Source organism: Triturus cristatus, chromosome 9 (assembly GCF_964204655.1).
Source record: "Triturus cristatus chromosome 9, aTriCri1.1, whole genome shotgun sequence".
NCBI classification, from domain to species: domain Eukaryota; kingdom Metazoa; phylum Chordata; class Amphibia; order Caudata; family Salamandridae; genus Triturus; species Triturus cristatus.
In genome coordinates, this window is record NC_140592.1 from 1185661945 (window position 1) to 1185677949 (window position 16005).

Consider the following 16005-nt stretch of genomic DNA (forward strand, 5'->3'; position numbering starts at 1 on the left):
CTGATACACTTGCTATCAGAAAATATGGAAATAGTGGAAATGAAGGCGTTCCTCCAGATAGACTTGTGTTCTTTTTTACAAAGCCCATTGTAAAATGTTGATATTTAATAAGTTAAACTTAAAGCATGGATATATCTATTTGGATGGAGTTTCACAATTTGACAAGATGCTTTTGTGGGTTCCTGTGCGCTCTACAACGTCCAGAAATGATTTTAAAAAACTCATAATTAATTACAACCAATGACTATTGTTGAAATAATTTATTTTATGATATTTCTAAGAGGATAATATCTTCAGCACACATCACAGAAGGGTGGCAATACCAAATACACACAACAGCATTGTCACTTACTTCACAATTTATACTTTTGTATCGGTAATGCAACAACAGCAAGTTGATGTGTTTATAAAAGAACTTTTAGAAACAGAAACTGATATATTGCAACTATTTATGAAATCTACATGTCACAAATATTCTGACAGCGGTAATGCAGACCTAATGCTGGATGCTTTTGCATTGTTCATTATTACGCTAACTCCAGAGCAAGCCCTACAAGTAGCAAATACCTCAAAAACATGGCAGGGAGCTTGCTTTGGCCCTCATGAACAAAGATTCCATTTAAGGAATTGTAAATTTAGACAAGTAATGATTTGCAATTTGTGATTCCTTAAAAGGAATGTACAAAAATTGATTTGTTAAGTTATCGCAATTTGTACACCGACTTCTAATGATTCATTGGTATTTTGAAAACTGACCTATGTTTTAATAGGTTGGTTCTCAAAATACCAATTGGCAAAGGATCACAATTCGACCCACGCTTTAAAGGAAAACGGGCTACATTTAAAAAAAAAAATAATTACAAAAACTTTTTTTATGAGCAGACAGAGGTCTCGCGGACCAGAGTCAGCTCATAATAAAACATTTTCTATGAACATTCACAAACGGTAAGATTTCCGCTGGGCATCCCTTCCCATTTGTAAATGGCTTCTCTTCCAGTGAAGAGGTGGTAAAATATGAATACTTTGCAATCAGATTAAGATCACAAAACATTAATACATACCTTAAAGATTCGGAAACTGGAAGGGACGCCCTTATCACTCCCCTTCCAAATACTAAATCTTTATTTAGACCCCAAACCAATTTGTAATTCGGTAAAATTCGTTAATCTGTCATCGAATCGCCAAATGGGTTTGGAGAATTTAGAAAAGCCATTTTGAGGTTGGAATAGCTCAGATTTTTTTAACTGGAGCCATACCGACCGTTAAATAGCTTTGTACAGGAGGGCCCTGGTCTTTTGCTAATATTGGGATTCGAGCCCAGTATTTGGTATGCCTACGTTGGTTTACTGCAAGGGACCTGGTTCACTCACATTGCCTTGCATTGCATGGGCTTGCTGTTACATGCCTGGTTTTCCCAGATGCTCTGCTGCACTGGTTCAACCAGCACATTTCCCTTTATTGTATAGGAGAGGGCCCTCCAGTTTATGACATTTCCATACAAGTGTTTGTTGTTAATGTAGGCCTGGTGTATGTCAGCAGGTGCTAAAACATAATCCCACATATGCACATCGCCTATTTCACCGATAAATGATTGTTTTGCGTCAAATGAACCTCCAAAGGAATCCTGCTCTTGTCCAAGTATCACCTTGAGTGGTCCTTGAATGGAGTATCCAGGCTTTAAGACTTTCCTGGGTAATGGGTTCCCATTGAGCCAGAGTTGTGTGACTCCTGTAGACGAGTCCCAAGTGGCGCAGATGTGCTTTCTTTCCACTGAGTATCCCAGAGTGCTGAACACCAGGGCTTGGCCGCCCACAGTGAGAGAAGATGGGCTTTTACCTTCATTCACGTAGAGAAGGAGCATGTTGTCTTGAGTGGGACTGTTTACCGAAAAGAGGCTGTAGCTACGAGTCAACTCTGTGACTGCGCGAAGGCAGACAGTGAAACCTTTCAGCGGAGCAGCAAGGTGTGGCTCCAGGATCACTTGGTCAGTGTCTGATTCTCTTGGGAAAACGAATAACATGCCATTCATGTCTGTGGAGGAAGAATGGAGATATTACAGATGTTAGCATCCATGGAAAAGAGGAGAAAGCATACCTATGCAGTACATTTAAACACTTGCTTTTACAATGTTGGTCTTGTATTTACAGTGTGCTGCCCAGTGGGCCACTTTAAAGTCACTTGCATGCAGATTGAGGCCCAGAGCTGAGCAGTGATAGGGACTGGGGCGGCAGCACAGCCGCCCCCCATTCAATCCTTGAAGCAGCACATCAATACTCCATCTATAGACTGAAGCCAGCCCAGGCTTCGACTCCCCCATTCCTCATGCACTTCTTTGCAGCCACCACGGACTTTTTCTGTCTGGTCCGAATAGACAGAAAATGTCAATGCTTTTTTTTTGTTACTGGAATTGGGAAAATGTACCTGGTAAAGGGCCTGCTATCTTCAGGTCTGAGCAGTTATTTCTAATTCTGGGGTAAGAACTCATAATCACCAGAATTTGTAGTGGGTATACTGGGCGTAATCATTGATTCCACACCCGGAATCCCTGCACCGAATTCCGGCCAACTCATAAGGAGGGTCTAAGTGTGTTCCTTGTTTGCATGTGCTTCATCTTCTCTTGAAGGCCCTTGAGAAGAGGCATTCTCTCTGGGCCTTGCAGAAATTTTTAAGATTAGGCCATCCTGTCGCTTGCAACTAAAATAGCTCCTCCATTACAAATGAGCCTCCCCTTCAAAAGAGGGGGCATCTCTAGCATGTTCTTTGCAATCCTCTCCTGCCTTCTGCCCCTTCTATTATTTGAGTGCCCCTACAAATAGCGTTAGGTTCTACAAGCCAAGGACTCCTTTGAAGAACCTGTCTGTTTAATGTTCAGCCCAAACCCATTGGATACATATTCTCTATGTCTATACTGTGCACGGTGAGCAACCTCTGATTTGAGAATTGTATTTTGCCCTGTTGAAAGTAGCCGAACTATTTTAACTGCTCACCAATGTAACTCTCCTATCTGGTACTTGGAGCAACTCAATTTAATGACTGGTAAATAATCGTTCTTGTGTGTCTCCACCAATGGCATACGTATCTGGAATGCACGGGAGGCCATCTTAAAATAGTTCCTTTTTAAAGATTGAGAAAAACAATTCCAAGATGGCCATGCATGTGTCTGCTTGGTGGCCACATTGGAACGTTTCTTCTTTCAAAAAGAGTTCCATAAACAATCATCTTTATTGTGCAAAACTTCACAAGGAGAGCAATAAAAGAACAAAACATTTCAAAATAGAAACTTATAAAATACAGATCAGATTTCAGTACTATACATACATCAAATGGCAAGATAAAACATACAGAATAATCCAGCACAATTAATATAAATTTGGAAATTGTTTACAAAATATGTAAGCCATATGTCAATCAGTTATTGTTGGTGGCAGACATACAAAATGTAGAGCCTCTTGGGCATTCATAATTTCATTTGGCTAAAGAATCTTTTATTTAAAATGACACCAAATTCAATGTAATGGCGGGCAAAAACGTACATGGTTGAGATCTTGAATACAATTCACAAATATATATGCCTTTTATCAGATTCATATTCATGGACTCTGTACCACTCTCCCTTATTTATGTTTTGTGGAAAGCCTTCTTTGAGCAAGTCCAGAAAAACTGTGTCATGGAGTAATCTTTCAACATTGAAAAATGTAGTTGTGTGCTATTCGGTTCTGCTGAGTCATTAACAAATGTCATACTTCTTATACCCAAATGTCCAAATTAAAGCTCATCTCTTGTACTAGTATTCTTAAAAGGTTCCCAAGCAGAGATAATCTGATCACTTCATGAGTATTTCTTATATCAAGTTAAAAGGATTCCAAGTAAAGTTTATGGCCCTGATTTAGAGTTGTTGAGGACATGGTACTGTCCGCCAAACTCTCGGTCCATCTGCCTCGTTTAGAGATGGGCAAACTGTAAGCTCTCAGTGGAGGGCGTGATGGAGTAAGGGCCGTCGGAGAAAGAACATTACCCTTCCCGCCCGTCCTTCCTTTTTAATATCAAATTCCCCCCCAGTTAGGCCTATAAGGCCTTTGGGAACGTTCTGTGAGAGTCCACCACCTCAACCAGAAATCCTAGTCATGTTTTCCCAGATCTCAATAGGCGTTATGACAGGGTCTGTCACACAATCCTTTTTCTTATTATTGGCCATAGGCCGTGAACATGTTGACTTTAGTATTCATAAGGTGAAATCGGAGAGCGATACAGGGAGGCGGCCAGAACTGTCCCACGGCAGTATTTTAAGCAGGGATACATTTCAGAGGGTGTCACGGAATGTCAAAGTCAACAAATGACCACTAACGGCACAAAATTACCTAAATGTATTATTGAAATGTTTTCTACAAAAAAAGGGTTCTCACAGTTATTTTCTCTTTCCATGAAAGTAAGCTATTAAAAGATCTACCATCAGATTTGGCCGAGATTAACAAACATTTTGCGCAGAATTTGCGTCACATGGCAAAATGTTTTTTTTTTTTATTTACCTCAAAGTTACTCTCAAAGTAACAAAAATCAGCTCTTGGTGCTGGTTTGTTTGTTCTGCGTCAAGGGGTGCCCCACGGTAGGGACCTGGGCACAGGGCTGGCTTTAACACTGGTGGTGCCCTGTGCGGCAATGTTTGTTGGCCAGCCCCCATGACCACCTCTGCTACGGATTCCCTCACTAGCACCCTTTAACAGTGCCCCTCAAGTCTCCATAACTACTGTCTCTCAGATACATTTAGTTTTATAGCAACACTCAGACCAGTGTAAGGTGTCAGAGCACTTTACACCACACATACACAGTGCACAGAGACAATAATATGTGTGCACTCAGTGTATAGGAACTGTTACATCAGACAGGACTACAAGGTGTAGTGTAGGGATGACGTCATTGATACTGGTAGGCAATATAGTTTGAGTCCTTATTCTGGAAAAGCTCAAATTCAGAATTTAAAACATAATATAATTCTTAGGGGTTCTCTTTAATAATAAGAATTTTTTATACCCAAATGAACCCTTTTGGCAAGGTTAGGATAAGTTGATACCTCAATGTTCTATATTAGGATTTTGACTTATAAACGACAAATAACAAAAGGAGCTCTCTTACAGAAGTAGTAACCCACTGACCTATTTACATTACTTGCACTTTGTGATCTGCATGGTACACGTTCTTAGCAGCAAGCATTTTAACCCTCTGCACTACCTTAGGATGAGTCAAAACTTCCACTAGACAATCCTCTGGGCTCTTTCCAGGAAGACGAGTAATCTTGACATTTTAATCGATGTCTGAAAATTACTAGAGGCAAGGAGCACAGCAGCAGGTGCTTTTAAAATGATAATATACATGCAAAAATGGACACCCCCACCCCAGTCAGCACCCAGTGCGGTGGCAAACATCGCACCGCCCTAGAGCCGTCCCTGCATGGGCATTCTCATGCAATCACCCATGGTTTTTGCTGCAAAACACTATCTATTAACAATAGTAGTGAGGGTTTTGCACCAAAAAATAAAGCTTCTCGGAAGTAGGTGTTAAAAGTAGAAATGCTTTTATTTCTACTACCTTTTCCCACTTCGCATGGATGCTGCACTGTACAGCACACATCCGAAGTGGCAAATGTAGGAAAGTAGGATATTTCTGGCGTGAATACCACCACTTTTTGCCTCGTGTCAGTGTGTTTTGACTGTAGTTGACTGGGATCCTGTTAACCAGGACCCCAGAGGCAGCGCTCTCTCCTCTAAATTCCATGGGGAGTACTTTGTACACCCCACAATTGGCATACAGGGGTACCATTGTAAGTCCCTAGTATATGGTAGGGATTTGTAGCATGCATTATGCCACCCATGGGAGCCCATGCAACCTGTGTCTGCAGAGCTGCACGTGCTGCCTGAGTGAAAAGGTGCTTTATATCTGTGTCACGGCACTTTAAACCTATAGGTCACCCCTAAGGTAGTCCCCAGAGTTCAAGGGCAAGCTGCTTGGTTCTAAGTGTGTGGATACACCTGTACGAGCAGAGGTACCCCTACAAACCCAAGACTCCATTCTCTGGGCTTTATAAGTGCGGGACAGCCATTATAAGGTATGTAGTGAATACTGGCAAGTCAAGTTGTCCAACTACATAATGGCTGCTCAAAACCTGGTCATGTTTGGTATCGTACTTGTTGAAATCATGCAACTGCACCGATTCCATTGTTAGTCGCATGGTCATGATACCATGTACTTGGGCTCCCTAGAGGACCCCCTAATACCTACCTATCTAGCCTTACAGGGTCTGACTGCCAGACAGTGTTCTGCCCTCCTGCTGATGAGCTTTACTCAGGCAGAGGAAGCTAAACAAATATTTTTCTGTGAAGGAGAGATGTGACCACCTTTCCTTTAGCATTTGGTAGGATGGTGCGCTTATGAGCACCACCAGACTGCATGGAATGGCAAATTTGGTGCCCTCCTTGCATAAACCACTTTTACCCAGTTCAGGAGCCCTTGTCTCCCACTCTGGTGCTAAACTACAAAAGTAACAGGGGAGTGGCCACCACCCCAGAGCTCCTCCAGGTGACCACTTGATTCTGATTCTGCCATGTTTAATCTTCGCCCTTGGGAGCCTGACTGGCTTGACCATCTGTGTAGTGTACCTGACTGTTAGACTTGGTGGTCTCTAGTTGGCATAGGTATGTACTTGTGACAAATAGGGACCCTCTCCTCTAGTCAGGGTAAGGGAGTACACTCCTAAAATAACCCCTGCTCACCCCCTTGGTAGCTTGGCACGAGCAGACAGGCTTATCTCAGAGGCAGTATGTAAAGCATTTGTGAACACATACAGTAACCAAGTGACAAAACTACAGATGGACACCACACAGGTTTTATATAAAAAATAAGTATTCTTTATATAGATTTACCACAAGACCATTAAACGACAAAAATACACAATATTGTTACTTTAGATGGTAGAACTTTGCTTAGTTCTCATAAGTTCTTAAATGCGACACTTTAAGTCAATGTACCTTTTAGATGCGACACGCAGGGCAACGAAAGTGTTGCAACGATGTTGATGCGATGAAGTTTTTGTTGCAAAGAAATAAAGATGTGAAGATCTTCCAGATGCGTTACGCTTCTCCGATGTTGCGAGAAGATTCGACTCGATGCGTCAGCTGCAGCGGCGACACCCTTTACGCGATGCGACGACAGCGGCCTTGGCAGCGGCACTCTTCTCTGACGTTTGTGAGACGCTTCCGCTCGATGCGATGTTGCAGCGGCGACACCCCTTTACGCGATGCGACAACAGCAGCTCCGACGGCAGCACGCTTCTCCGTGGATGCGAGGCGCTTTTCTTGATGCGGTGCAATGCGACAACTACGATGGCTGCGATGGCGACATGCTTCTTCCTCGATGCGAAACTCTTCTCTTGATGCGGTGCAATGCGTTATCTATGATGGCTGCGATGGCGACACGCTTCTTCGGCGTTGCGAGTCACTTCCTGGATGATGCGAGACGCTTCCGCTCGATGCAATGCTGCAGCAGCGACACACTTTATGAGATGCGACGACAACAGCTCCGACGGCGGCACGCTTCTCCTTCTTGAGTCGCGCTTCCAGCTCTTTGCGACACGCAGTCCCTCAGAAAGCCCAACAACAGCAGCAGGCACTTCCAAAGTACTTTGGGGAGCTGGGGGGTGAAGTCTGTTGTTCCTGAGACTTCAGCAGGAGGCAAGCTCTTTTTCAAGCCCTTGGAGATCCTTCACAAGTTGAGCAAAAGTACACACAAAGTTCCTTTCTCCTCTCTTTGGCAGTCAGTAAGGCAACCACTGCAGGCCAATCCCCCAGTTTCAGGGATAGTTTCCTCCTCAGCTTCTTCTGGTTCCTTCCTCAGCAAAGGTTCTTCTTGTTTTCCCAAAGTGATCTAAATTCTTGGGATCATGGTCCCAATATTTATACCCAGACATCCTTTGTCCTCTGAAGGCAGAGGGGCCTTTGCCCAGTCCAAACCAGTTCCTGAGCACTCTGTTTACCAGACCTCTCCTTTCCTTTCACAGTGCAGGGCAGAAACATTAGACGCCCCATAGGAGGTGGAGCCAGCATTGTGGAAGCCAAGTGCAGCTCTGGAGCACTTTGTTGACAGGCTTCCTTCTCTTCATTCACTGTGCAGGGCAGAGACATCAGCCGCTCCCCAGGAGGTGGAGCCAGCATTGTGGAAGGCAGGCACAGCCCTATTCAGGTCCCAGGTGCAACTCCTCCCACCTACCTGGATGCAGATCTCTCTATTCACCCCTGGGACACCTCACTCTGTCTCCTGGAATTCCCCAACCCTGTCACTCAAACTCCAGACAAAGGAATACACACAGCCTAGCAGAGGCAGGTTTGAATGGTTAGACAAGAAAATGCCTACTTTCTAAAAGTGGCATTTTCAAACACAGAATGTTAAAACCAACTTCACTAAAAGATGTATATTATCACCCTGAGTTCAGGCATACTAAATTCGAATTTCTACCATGTTCTCTGAGTCAGTTAGGATTATAAAATGTAATAACCAAACTGCCCATTCTGGTCTATGGAGAACAGGTAGCCTTGCAATAGTGAAAAACGAAAATGGCTGTAATTCACTATTAGAACATGCCACACACACCAGGGCATGTCCTACCTTATCCTTACAATGCACCCTGCCCTTGGGCCTACCATAGGGGTGTCTGATATGAAGAAAAGGGAAGGTTTAGGGACTGGCAAGTGGGTGCACTTGCCCAGTCAGCATGACAGTACCAGACTGCATGCAGGCTCTGCAATGGCAGACCTTAGACACATGTTTACAGGCTGCTTCTGTGGGTGGCACAACCAGTGCTGCAAGCCCACCAGCAGTATTTGGATTACAAGCCCTGGGCACTCCTGGTGCACTGTACTAGGGTCTGACAAGTAAACCAAACCAACCAATCATGGAATCACAAATTATACATTAATTTACAATAGGGAGCATTTGCACTGTGGCACTGGACAGCAGTGGCACAGTGCCCTGAGCAACTAAGACCAGCAAAAACATATGAGGCACAGCGAAAAATGGAAGGGAGACTCACGCCAATGGGCCAGGTCTAACACATGTCCCCTCCAGCTGAAATGTGGGGAGAACTACCCTACCTCCTGGGAGTTCTCATCACTAAGGCGGAAAAATCTGGACAGACCATCAGCATTGGCGTGTTCTGTACCGGGACGATGTTCCACCGTGAAATCCATCCCCTCTAGGGAAATGGACCACCTTAACAGCTTTGTATTCTCACCCCTCATCTGCATCGACCATCTGAGGGGCCTGTGGTCTGTCTGAGCCCGGAAGTGATTCCCAAACAGGTAGGGTCTCAGCTTCTGCAGTGCCCAGACCACAGCAAAAGCCTCACACTCAATAGCACTCCACATCTGTTCCCGTGGAAGTAACCTCCTACTGATGAAGGCTACAGGTTGATCTAAGCCCTCCTCATTCATCTGTGATAGAACAGCCCCACAACATGCTCTGATGCGTCTGAACTCCTTGGAGAAGTTGGGTGCCAAGAGCACGGGCGCTGTGCACATAGCAGTTTTTAAGGCCTCAAAAGCTTCCTGACAGGTGTCAGTCCAAATCACTTTCTTGGGCTGCTTCGTGGAAGTCAGCGCTGTCAAGGGTGCAACAATGTTGCCATACCCCTTGACAAACCTCCTGTAGTAACCCGTGAGTCCTAAGAAGGCTCTCACCTCTGTCTGGATTTTCGGCGGCTCCCAAGCCAGGATGGTTTCAATCTTGGGCTGTAGGGGCGCCACCTGGCCACTCCCTAACTGGTGTCCCAAGTACACCACGGAACCCTGCCTGATCTGGCACTTACTCGCCTTGGTCATGAGGCCTGCCCTCCGCAGCGCCATCAACACTTCCCAGAGGTGGCGCAGATGTTCTTCCCAACTGGCACTGAAAACTGCGATGTCATCCAGGTAGGTGGCACTGAACGAGTCCAGTCCAGCCAACACCTGGTTGACCAACCTCTGAAAGGTGGCAGGGGCATTCTTCAACCCAAAGGGCATAACCCGGAACTGGTAGTGCCCATCTGGTGTGGAGAATGCTGACCTCTCCTTTGCCCCATCGGTCAAGGCGATCTGCCAGTACCCAGACGTTAAGTCAAACGTGCTGAGGTACCATGCAGCCCCTAGCCGATCTATGAGCTCATCAGCTCTGGGGATGGGGTGTGCATCAGTCCTGGTGACTGCATTGAGCCCTCTGTAGTCCACACAGAACTGGAGTTCGGGTGTGGCACCCGGTGCAGCAGCCTTCAGGACCATGACCACTGGGCTGACCCAAGGACTGCTAGAGGACTCAATTACCCCTAGCGCAAGCATCTTTGAGACCTCCTCTTTGATGCAAGCTCTCACCCTGTCGGTCACTTTGTAGGCCTTGTGCCTCATAGGAGTACTGTCCCCAGTGTCCACCTCATGGACGCACCAATCAGTGACACCAGGAACCAGGGAGAACAGATCAGAAAACTGCCCTAGCAACTGGTGATAGTCATTCTGTTGCTCAGGGGTCTGGGTGGAAGAGAGGTTGACACCATCCACTGATCCATCTTGCTCTCTGGCTGCCAGGAGGCCCGGAAGAGGCTCGGTCTCCTCCTCCATCCCAGCATCTATTGCCAAGAGCATGCCCACTTGGGACCTCTCCAAGTGGGGCTTCGGGCGGTTGACATGCAGGACCCTCAAGGGGTTCCTGGGAGACCGCAAGTCCACCAAGTAGGTAACCGGACTCTTGCACTCCACAACCTCAAAGGGGCCGGTCCACTTATCCTGGAGCGCATAGGGCTCCACTGGGGCCATGACCCACACCTTCTGTCCAGGCTGAAGCTCAACCAGAGTGGCATTCTGGTCGTACCACCGCTTCATCTCCTCCTGGCTGGCTTCCAGATTCGCCTCAGTGAGTTGTCTGAAACGCCTAGTCTGGTTCCTAAAGGCCAGCATGTAGCTATATACATCCTGGGGAGGTTTCCTCGGAGATTGCTCCCAGCCTTCTTTGACCAGACTTAGAGGTCCTCTTACGGGGTGTCCATACAGAAGCTCAAAGGGACTGAACCCTAGAGATTTTTGTGGCACCTCACGGTAAGCAAAGAGCAGGCATAGTAAGAGGACTTCCCACTTACGCCTCATAGGTTACTCAAGACCCATTATCATGCCTTTGAGGGTTCGGTTGAATCTCTCAACCAACCCGTTTCCTTGGGGGTGGTAAGGAGTGGTGAACTTATAGGTTACACCACACTCCTGCCACAGGGACTTCATATACTTGGATATGAAGTTGGTGACCCGATCAGACACTACCTCGCGAGGGAATCCCACTCTGGAGAAAATTCCCATCAGTGCTCGTCCCACCACGGGGGCCGTCACTGTTCTCAGAGGTATGGCTTCCGGGTACCGGGTGGCATGGTCTACCAAGACCAGGATGAACCTGTTGCCCATGGCTGTCTTGGGGTCCAGTGGCCCCACAATGTCAATACCCACCCATTCAAAGGGGGTGCTGACTACAGGGAATGGCTGGAGAGGAGTCTTGCGCTTCCTCCCACTCTTACCACTTGCCTGGCAAGTCTGGCATGTCCTGCAGTGAGTGTCTGAACTCCTGCGCATTTGGGGCCAATAAAAATGGGTGACAAGCCTTTCAAAGGTCTTGTCCTTCCCCAAATGTCCTGCAAATGGAACATCATGAGCCAGCCCCAGTAGGGAGGCTCTGAAGCGCTGGGGTACCACCAGCACACGGGCTGACCCAGGCTCAGCAACCTTAGGCTCTGTATACAGGAGGTCATTCTCCCAGTAGATCCAATGTGATCCAGACTGATCACTTGCTGCCTGGTCTGCAGCCTGTTGCCGCAGACCCACAAGAGAAGAGCATTCTTTCTGCTCCTTGCAGAATTCCTCCCTGGAGGGTCCTCCTTCTTGCTTCCAATGGGTCAGCTCAGGCAGGTCCCCCAGTTCGGCTACCTGTTCCCCTGTAGGCTCCAGGGCATCCCCCTCAGGGTCTGCTCTCTCCTGGACCGTGGGAACTTTGGGGGCCGGTTTCCCGCGCCCCCTGCCCTCCTCTTGCTGGCAGGTACCTGGGCCTCCTTCTCAGGCTCCAGGCCTCTTAAGCACCTTTACTCGCTGCCATTGACCGGGTGGTCACACATGCCCAGTCAGGCATACCCAACATTTCTAAATGTGCATTCCGCTCCACCTTCGCCAAAGGTGAGCTCTCCAAGTCATTCCCTAACAAACAGTCAACAGGCATGGCGGGCCTCACAGCTACCTGAAGAGTACCAGAGACCCCCCCTCCACTCAAATGGAACCTGAGCCACCTTGCAGTGACTCTCTGTGTTGTCAGCAGCAACAACTGGGTAGAATGCTCCAGGGACAACCTGCTCTTGAGACACCAGGTGACACTTGACAGCTGTCACACTGGCCCCTGTGTCTCTCAGAGCCTCCACTCTATGGCCATTGATGGTCACCCACTGCCTGTATTTTTTAGTGTTATCAGGCAGCTGGGTCCTAGGGACCACCTCAGAGTCTCCTAATGAGACAAGGGACATCTCTGCGGGACCCCACCCACCTTGGGAACCCATCTCCTCACCCAGGGCTACACTAGCCATCTGCTGGGGGGCTGCACCAGTGGGTGCTGGTTTTCCAAACAGGCGACACTTGGTATAATTGGCACAATGACCCAGTTCTCCACATTTGTAGCATCTCGGGGGCCCACTTTGAACAGAGGGACCTGTCGGACCCCTGACGGTTTCTGGGGGGGGAGGCTGAGAACCTTTCCCTTGGTTCCCTTGGTGATTACTTTGGGGCCTCTTATGGAACTCCCTCTGTTTACCCTTGTCCCCCCCACTCTTCTGCTGGGGACCCTGCCCACTCTTGGCTGAGTCTCCCACGTGACCCTTGTGGACCCTGGTACTGACCCAGCGGTCCGCCTCCTCAGCAAGCTTCCTAGGATTAGTCAGCCTACTATCAATCAGGTGCTGGCGTAGCTCAGGAAAACAGTTACTTGACAAGTGCTCCCATGCAATCAAATCAAGCAGTCCCTGAAAATTATTGACTTTGCTACCCTTCACCCCACCATCCAATGCTCTGCAGAAAAAAGTAACATATTCAACTGTTTGCTATCTTTGAGCAACCCCTGAACCTCTGTCTGTACATCTCAGGGGTCAAACCATACCTAGACATCAATGCATCTTTCATGTGGGGATAGGAATTATAGACATCAGAAGGCAAATCTAGCAGTGTGTCCCGCCCCTCACTAAGGAACCGTCCCCACAACCCCGCTCCCCAATCCTTCTCAGGGACCCGGTGGGAAGACATGGCTACCTCATAGGCCTTGAACCACTGCCCAATATCATCATTTTAAAAAAATTCCTTCACTACATCTTTAGGGATGTATACTCTAGGTTCCACAGGCACTGACGGTGTGCTGCTACCAGAGGGAGTACTCCCTAAGCTCTGGGCTTTCAACTTCAACTCCCTCAAAATCTGTTCATGTTCAAACTGAAGTTTCTTTTCTTCTAGGACTAACTTTCTACTTTGCATTTCAAATTCTAACTGCCCACTTAACTTGAGCTTGGTCAGCTCCAATTCGTGCATCCTACACTCTTTTTTATCTGCCAACTCCTCTGGAGATAGACTTTTACCAGAAACACTGCTACCGGCAGGGGAAGGGGTTCTCCTTCCTCTTGGACCTGCTGGCCCATCCAGCTGCTCCTCTGCATTATCATCATCAGTGGCATTCCTTGCTTCTACCCAGGCCCTCAGCGCCTTGTAGAGCTCTGCCTTGTTTTTACATCCAGTAGTAGAAACATTAAATTGCTTGCAGAAGAATTTTAGCTGCTTTGCAGTGTAACTGTCCATTTTCTCTTCTTCCCACTCAAATTCAGTATTAAGAGTCTATGGATGCTGCTTTCTCCATGGTGGTTAAACTGACAGTACTCAAAAATAGAAAGTCCCGCGAGGAGGAGCCTAGCGCGCAACCAAGATGGCCGCGTAGGTGCGAGGCTCCCGAGGACCTCCGCGACCTCCTACGTTTATCTTGTCTTCATCCTGCATCGGTTGAGGGGACTGTGTCGGTGAGCCTGAGCCGAGGTGGTACCCGTTTCCCGTTCTCGAATCGGACCTCGGGTTCCGGAGTGAGCACCGATTGAAGTTTGCGGCCTCCTTCGCTCCTGACCCCGGACTCGCGTTTGGGGGCGACCCGGTGGCAAAGTGAACAACAACGGCGGGCTGGGCCTGGCGAGTCGCGTACCCCGCACTTTCACTTTCACTTTCGCGCCCCCTTGCCGTCTTTGCAAGTGGGATCGCGGCGCTCCTTGTGTTGGGGTGGCCTCGCTGGGTGACCCAGCCTGCCTGCCTGCTGTGGCCCGCTCCGCCGTCCTGGGGTGACCCCCCGGAGCCCGTGGCCTTGATTGCTTGCCTTTTACTGCGTGGCTGGTGAGGGGGTGAGACCCGCGACGATGGCCACGAAACAAGATGGCGATCGGTTGAAGGCCAAGTCGACTCGGCGTGGCGCCGCACATCAGGCCAACATCATGGACCGCTGCACCCTCCCGAAAGGATCTCCCGGTGGACCGCACAAGTCCTCTGAGTGCCCTCCGGATGCCCCGGATTTGCCCACAGAGTTGACTTTGCAAGAAGTCATGGGCGCCATTGCTGAGATGAAGGCCTCGGTGGGCCAGCGGTTTGACACCTTAGCCCATAAAATTGACGCGGTCCTAGTGGATGTCAACCTGGTGAGGGCTGATCTCTCCAAGACCAACGACCGGGTCGATTCTTTGGCCCACACCGCGTCGGGCCTCACGACTGAGGTGGCGGCCCTCCAAACGGAGGTGCACCGACTTCGTCAGGCGAGTGTGCTTATGGATCGGCGCCTGGAAGATTCCGAGAGTCGGGCCCGGAGGAATAACATCCGCATCATCGGAGTACCCGAGGGACGGGAGGAAGCGGCGGCAGATCTTTTTGTAGAGGACCTGATCGTTACCCATCTCCAGCCTCGGGGACTGAGTAAATTCTTTGCCGTGGAGAGGGCCCACAGAGTTCCCGGGGGAGGGCCGAAGGTCGGAGCCCCTCCGCGGCCTCTCATTGCCCGGATTTTTAACTTTCGGGACAGGGACGCGATCTTGCAAGCCTCCAGACTGCAAGGGCCGATTAAGCTGGAAAATATGGAGGTGAACTTTTATCCCGATTTCACTCAAGCGGTCCAGAAACAGAGACTGAGTTTCCTGGGCGTTAAGCGCCGGCTCCGGGACATGAACTTAAAATACGCCATGCTCTTCCGGCCAAGTTGCGGGTAGAGGTGGATGGTCGCACGCACTTTTTTGATCGTCCCGAAGCGGCAGGGGACTGGCTGGACACTCTGTCTGGGGGTAGTGCTCAAAATGGAGGGGGGGGGGCGGCGGGAGGAGACGGCCCACTGGATCGGGACTGAGGGGTTGATATTGGACCTCACTCTGGACGACTATGATGCCACTTTCGACTAAAGCTTCTGTCTTTGTTCTTTCCCCTCCCTTGGAGGTTGTGTGGGGTCTAGAAGGGGTACTCTTTCCTCCTCTAGGGGGTCTAGCTAGTTTCACTATATAGGGGCGACAGGCACACTGCAAGTTGGGGGGGCTGTCTGGGCTCATGCAGGGGTGCAGGGAGGGGGGAGTTTTGTTGGGGTGGGTGGGTTGGGGTGGGGTGTTGTTCGTTTCTACCACAAGGCAAAAGCATTGTTGTATCATTTCTAAAGTGCTCTCAGGGGGACGAGTGATGGCTTCTGTTTATGATGGGGGGTAGGGGACTGAGTTTGTTGTCCTGGAATGTTAATGGATTGGGGGACAGGATAAAACGAGGTGTGGTCCTGCAGTTCTTGAAGCGAATTTCGCCCGATATAGTTTTTCTGCAGGAGACACACCTCATTGGCAACTCCTTTTGTGCCATGAATAGACGGGGCTACCGCCTTGTGGCCCATTCGGGCTTCACGTCTGGTTCAAGGGGTGTGGGCATTATGGTT

At 48.5% G+C, this 16005-nt stretch overlaps 1 protein-coding gene across 2 annotated transcripts in view; it reads right to left on the reverse strand.

The window, feature by feature from the left end:
- Nucleotides 1-245: 245 nt before the first annotated feature.
- LOC146799595 (mucosal pentraxin-like) overlaps nucleotides 246-16005 on the reverse strand; it is a 44894-nt gene continuing 29134 nt past the window's right edge. For both annotated transcript variants that reach the window (XM_085627168.1, XM_085627167.1), the window contains exon 3: nucleotides 246-2031. In XM_085627168.1, coding sequence (XP_085483294.1) covers nucleotides 1367-2031 — 665 coding nt within the window. In that variant the 3' untranslated portion in view covers nucleotides 246-1366. The remainder of the gene's footprint in view (nucleotides 2032-16005) is intronic.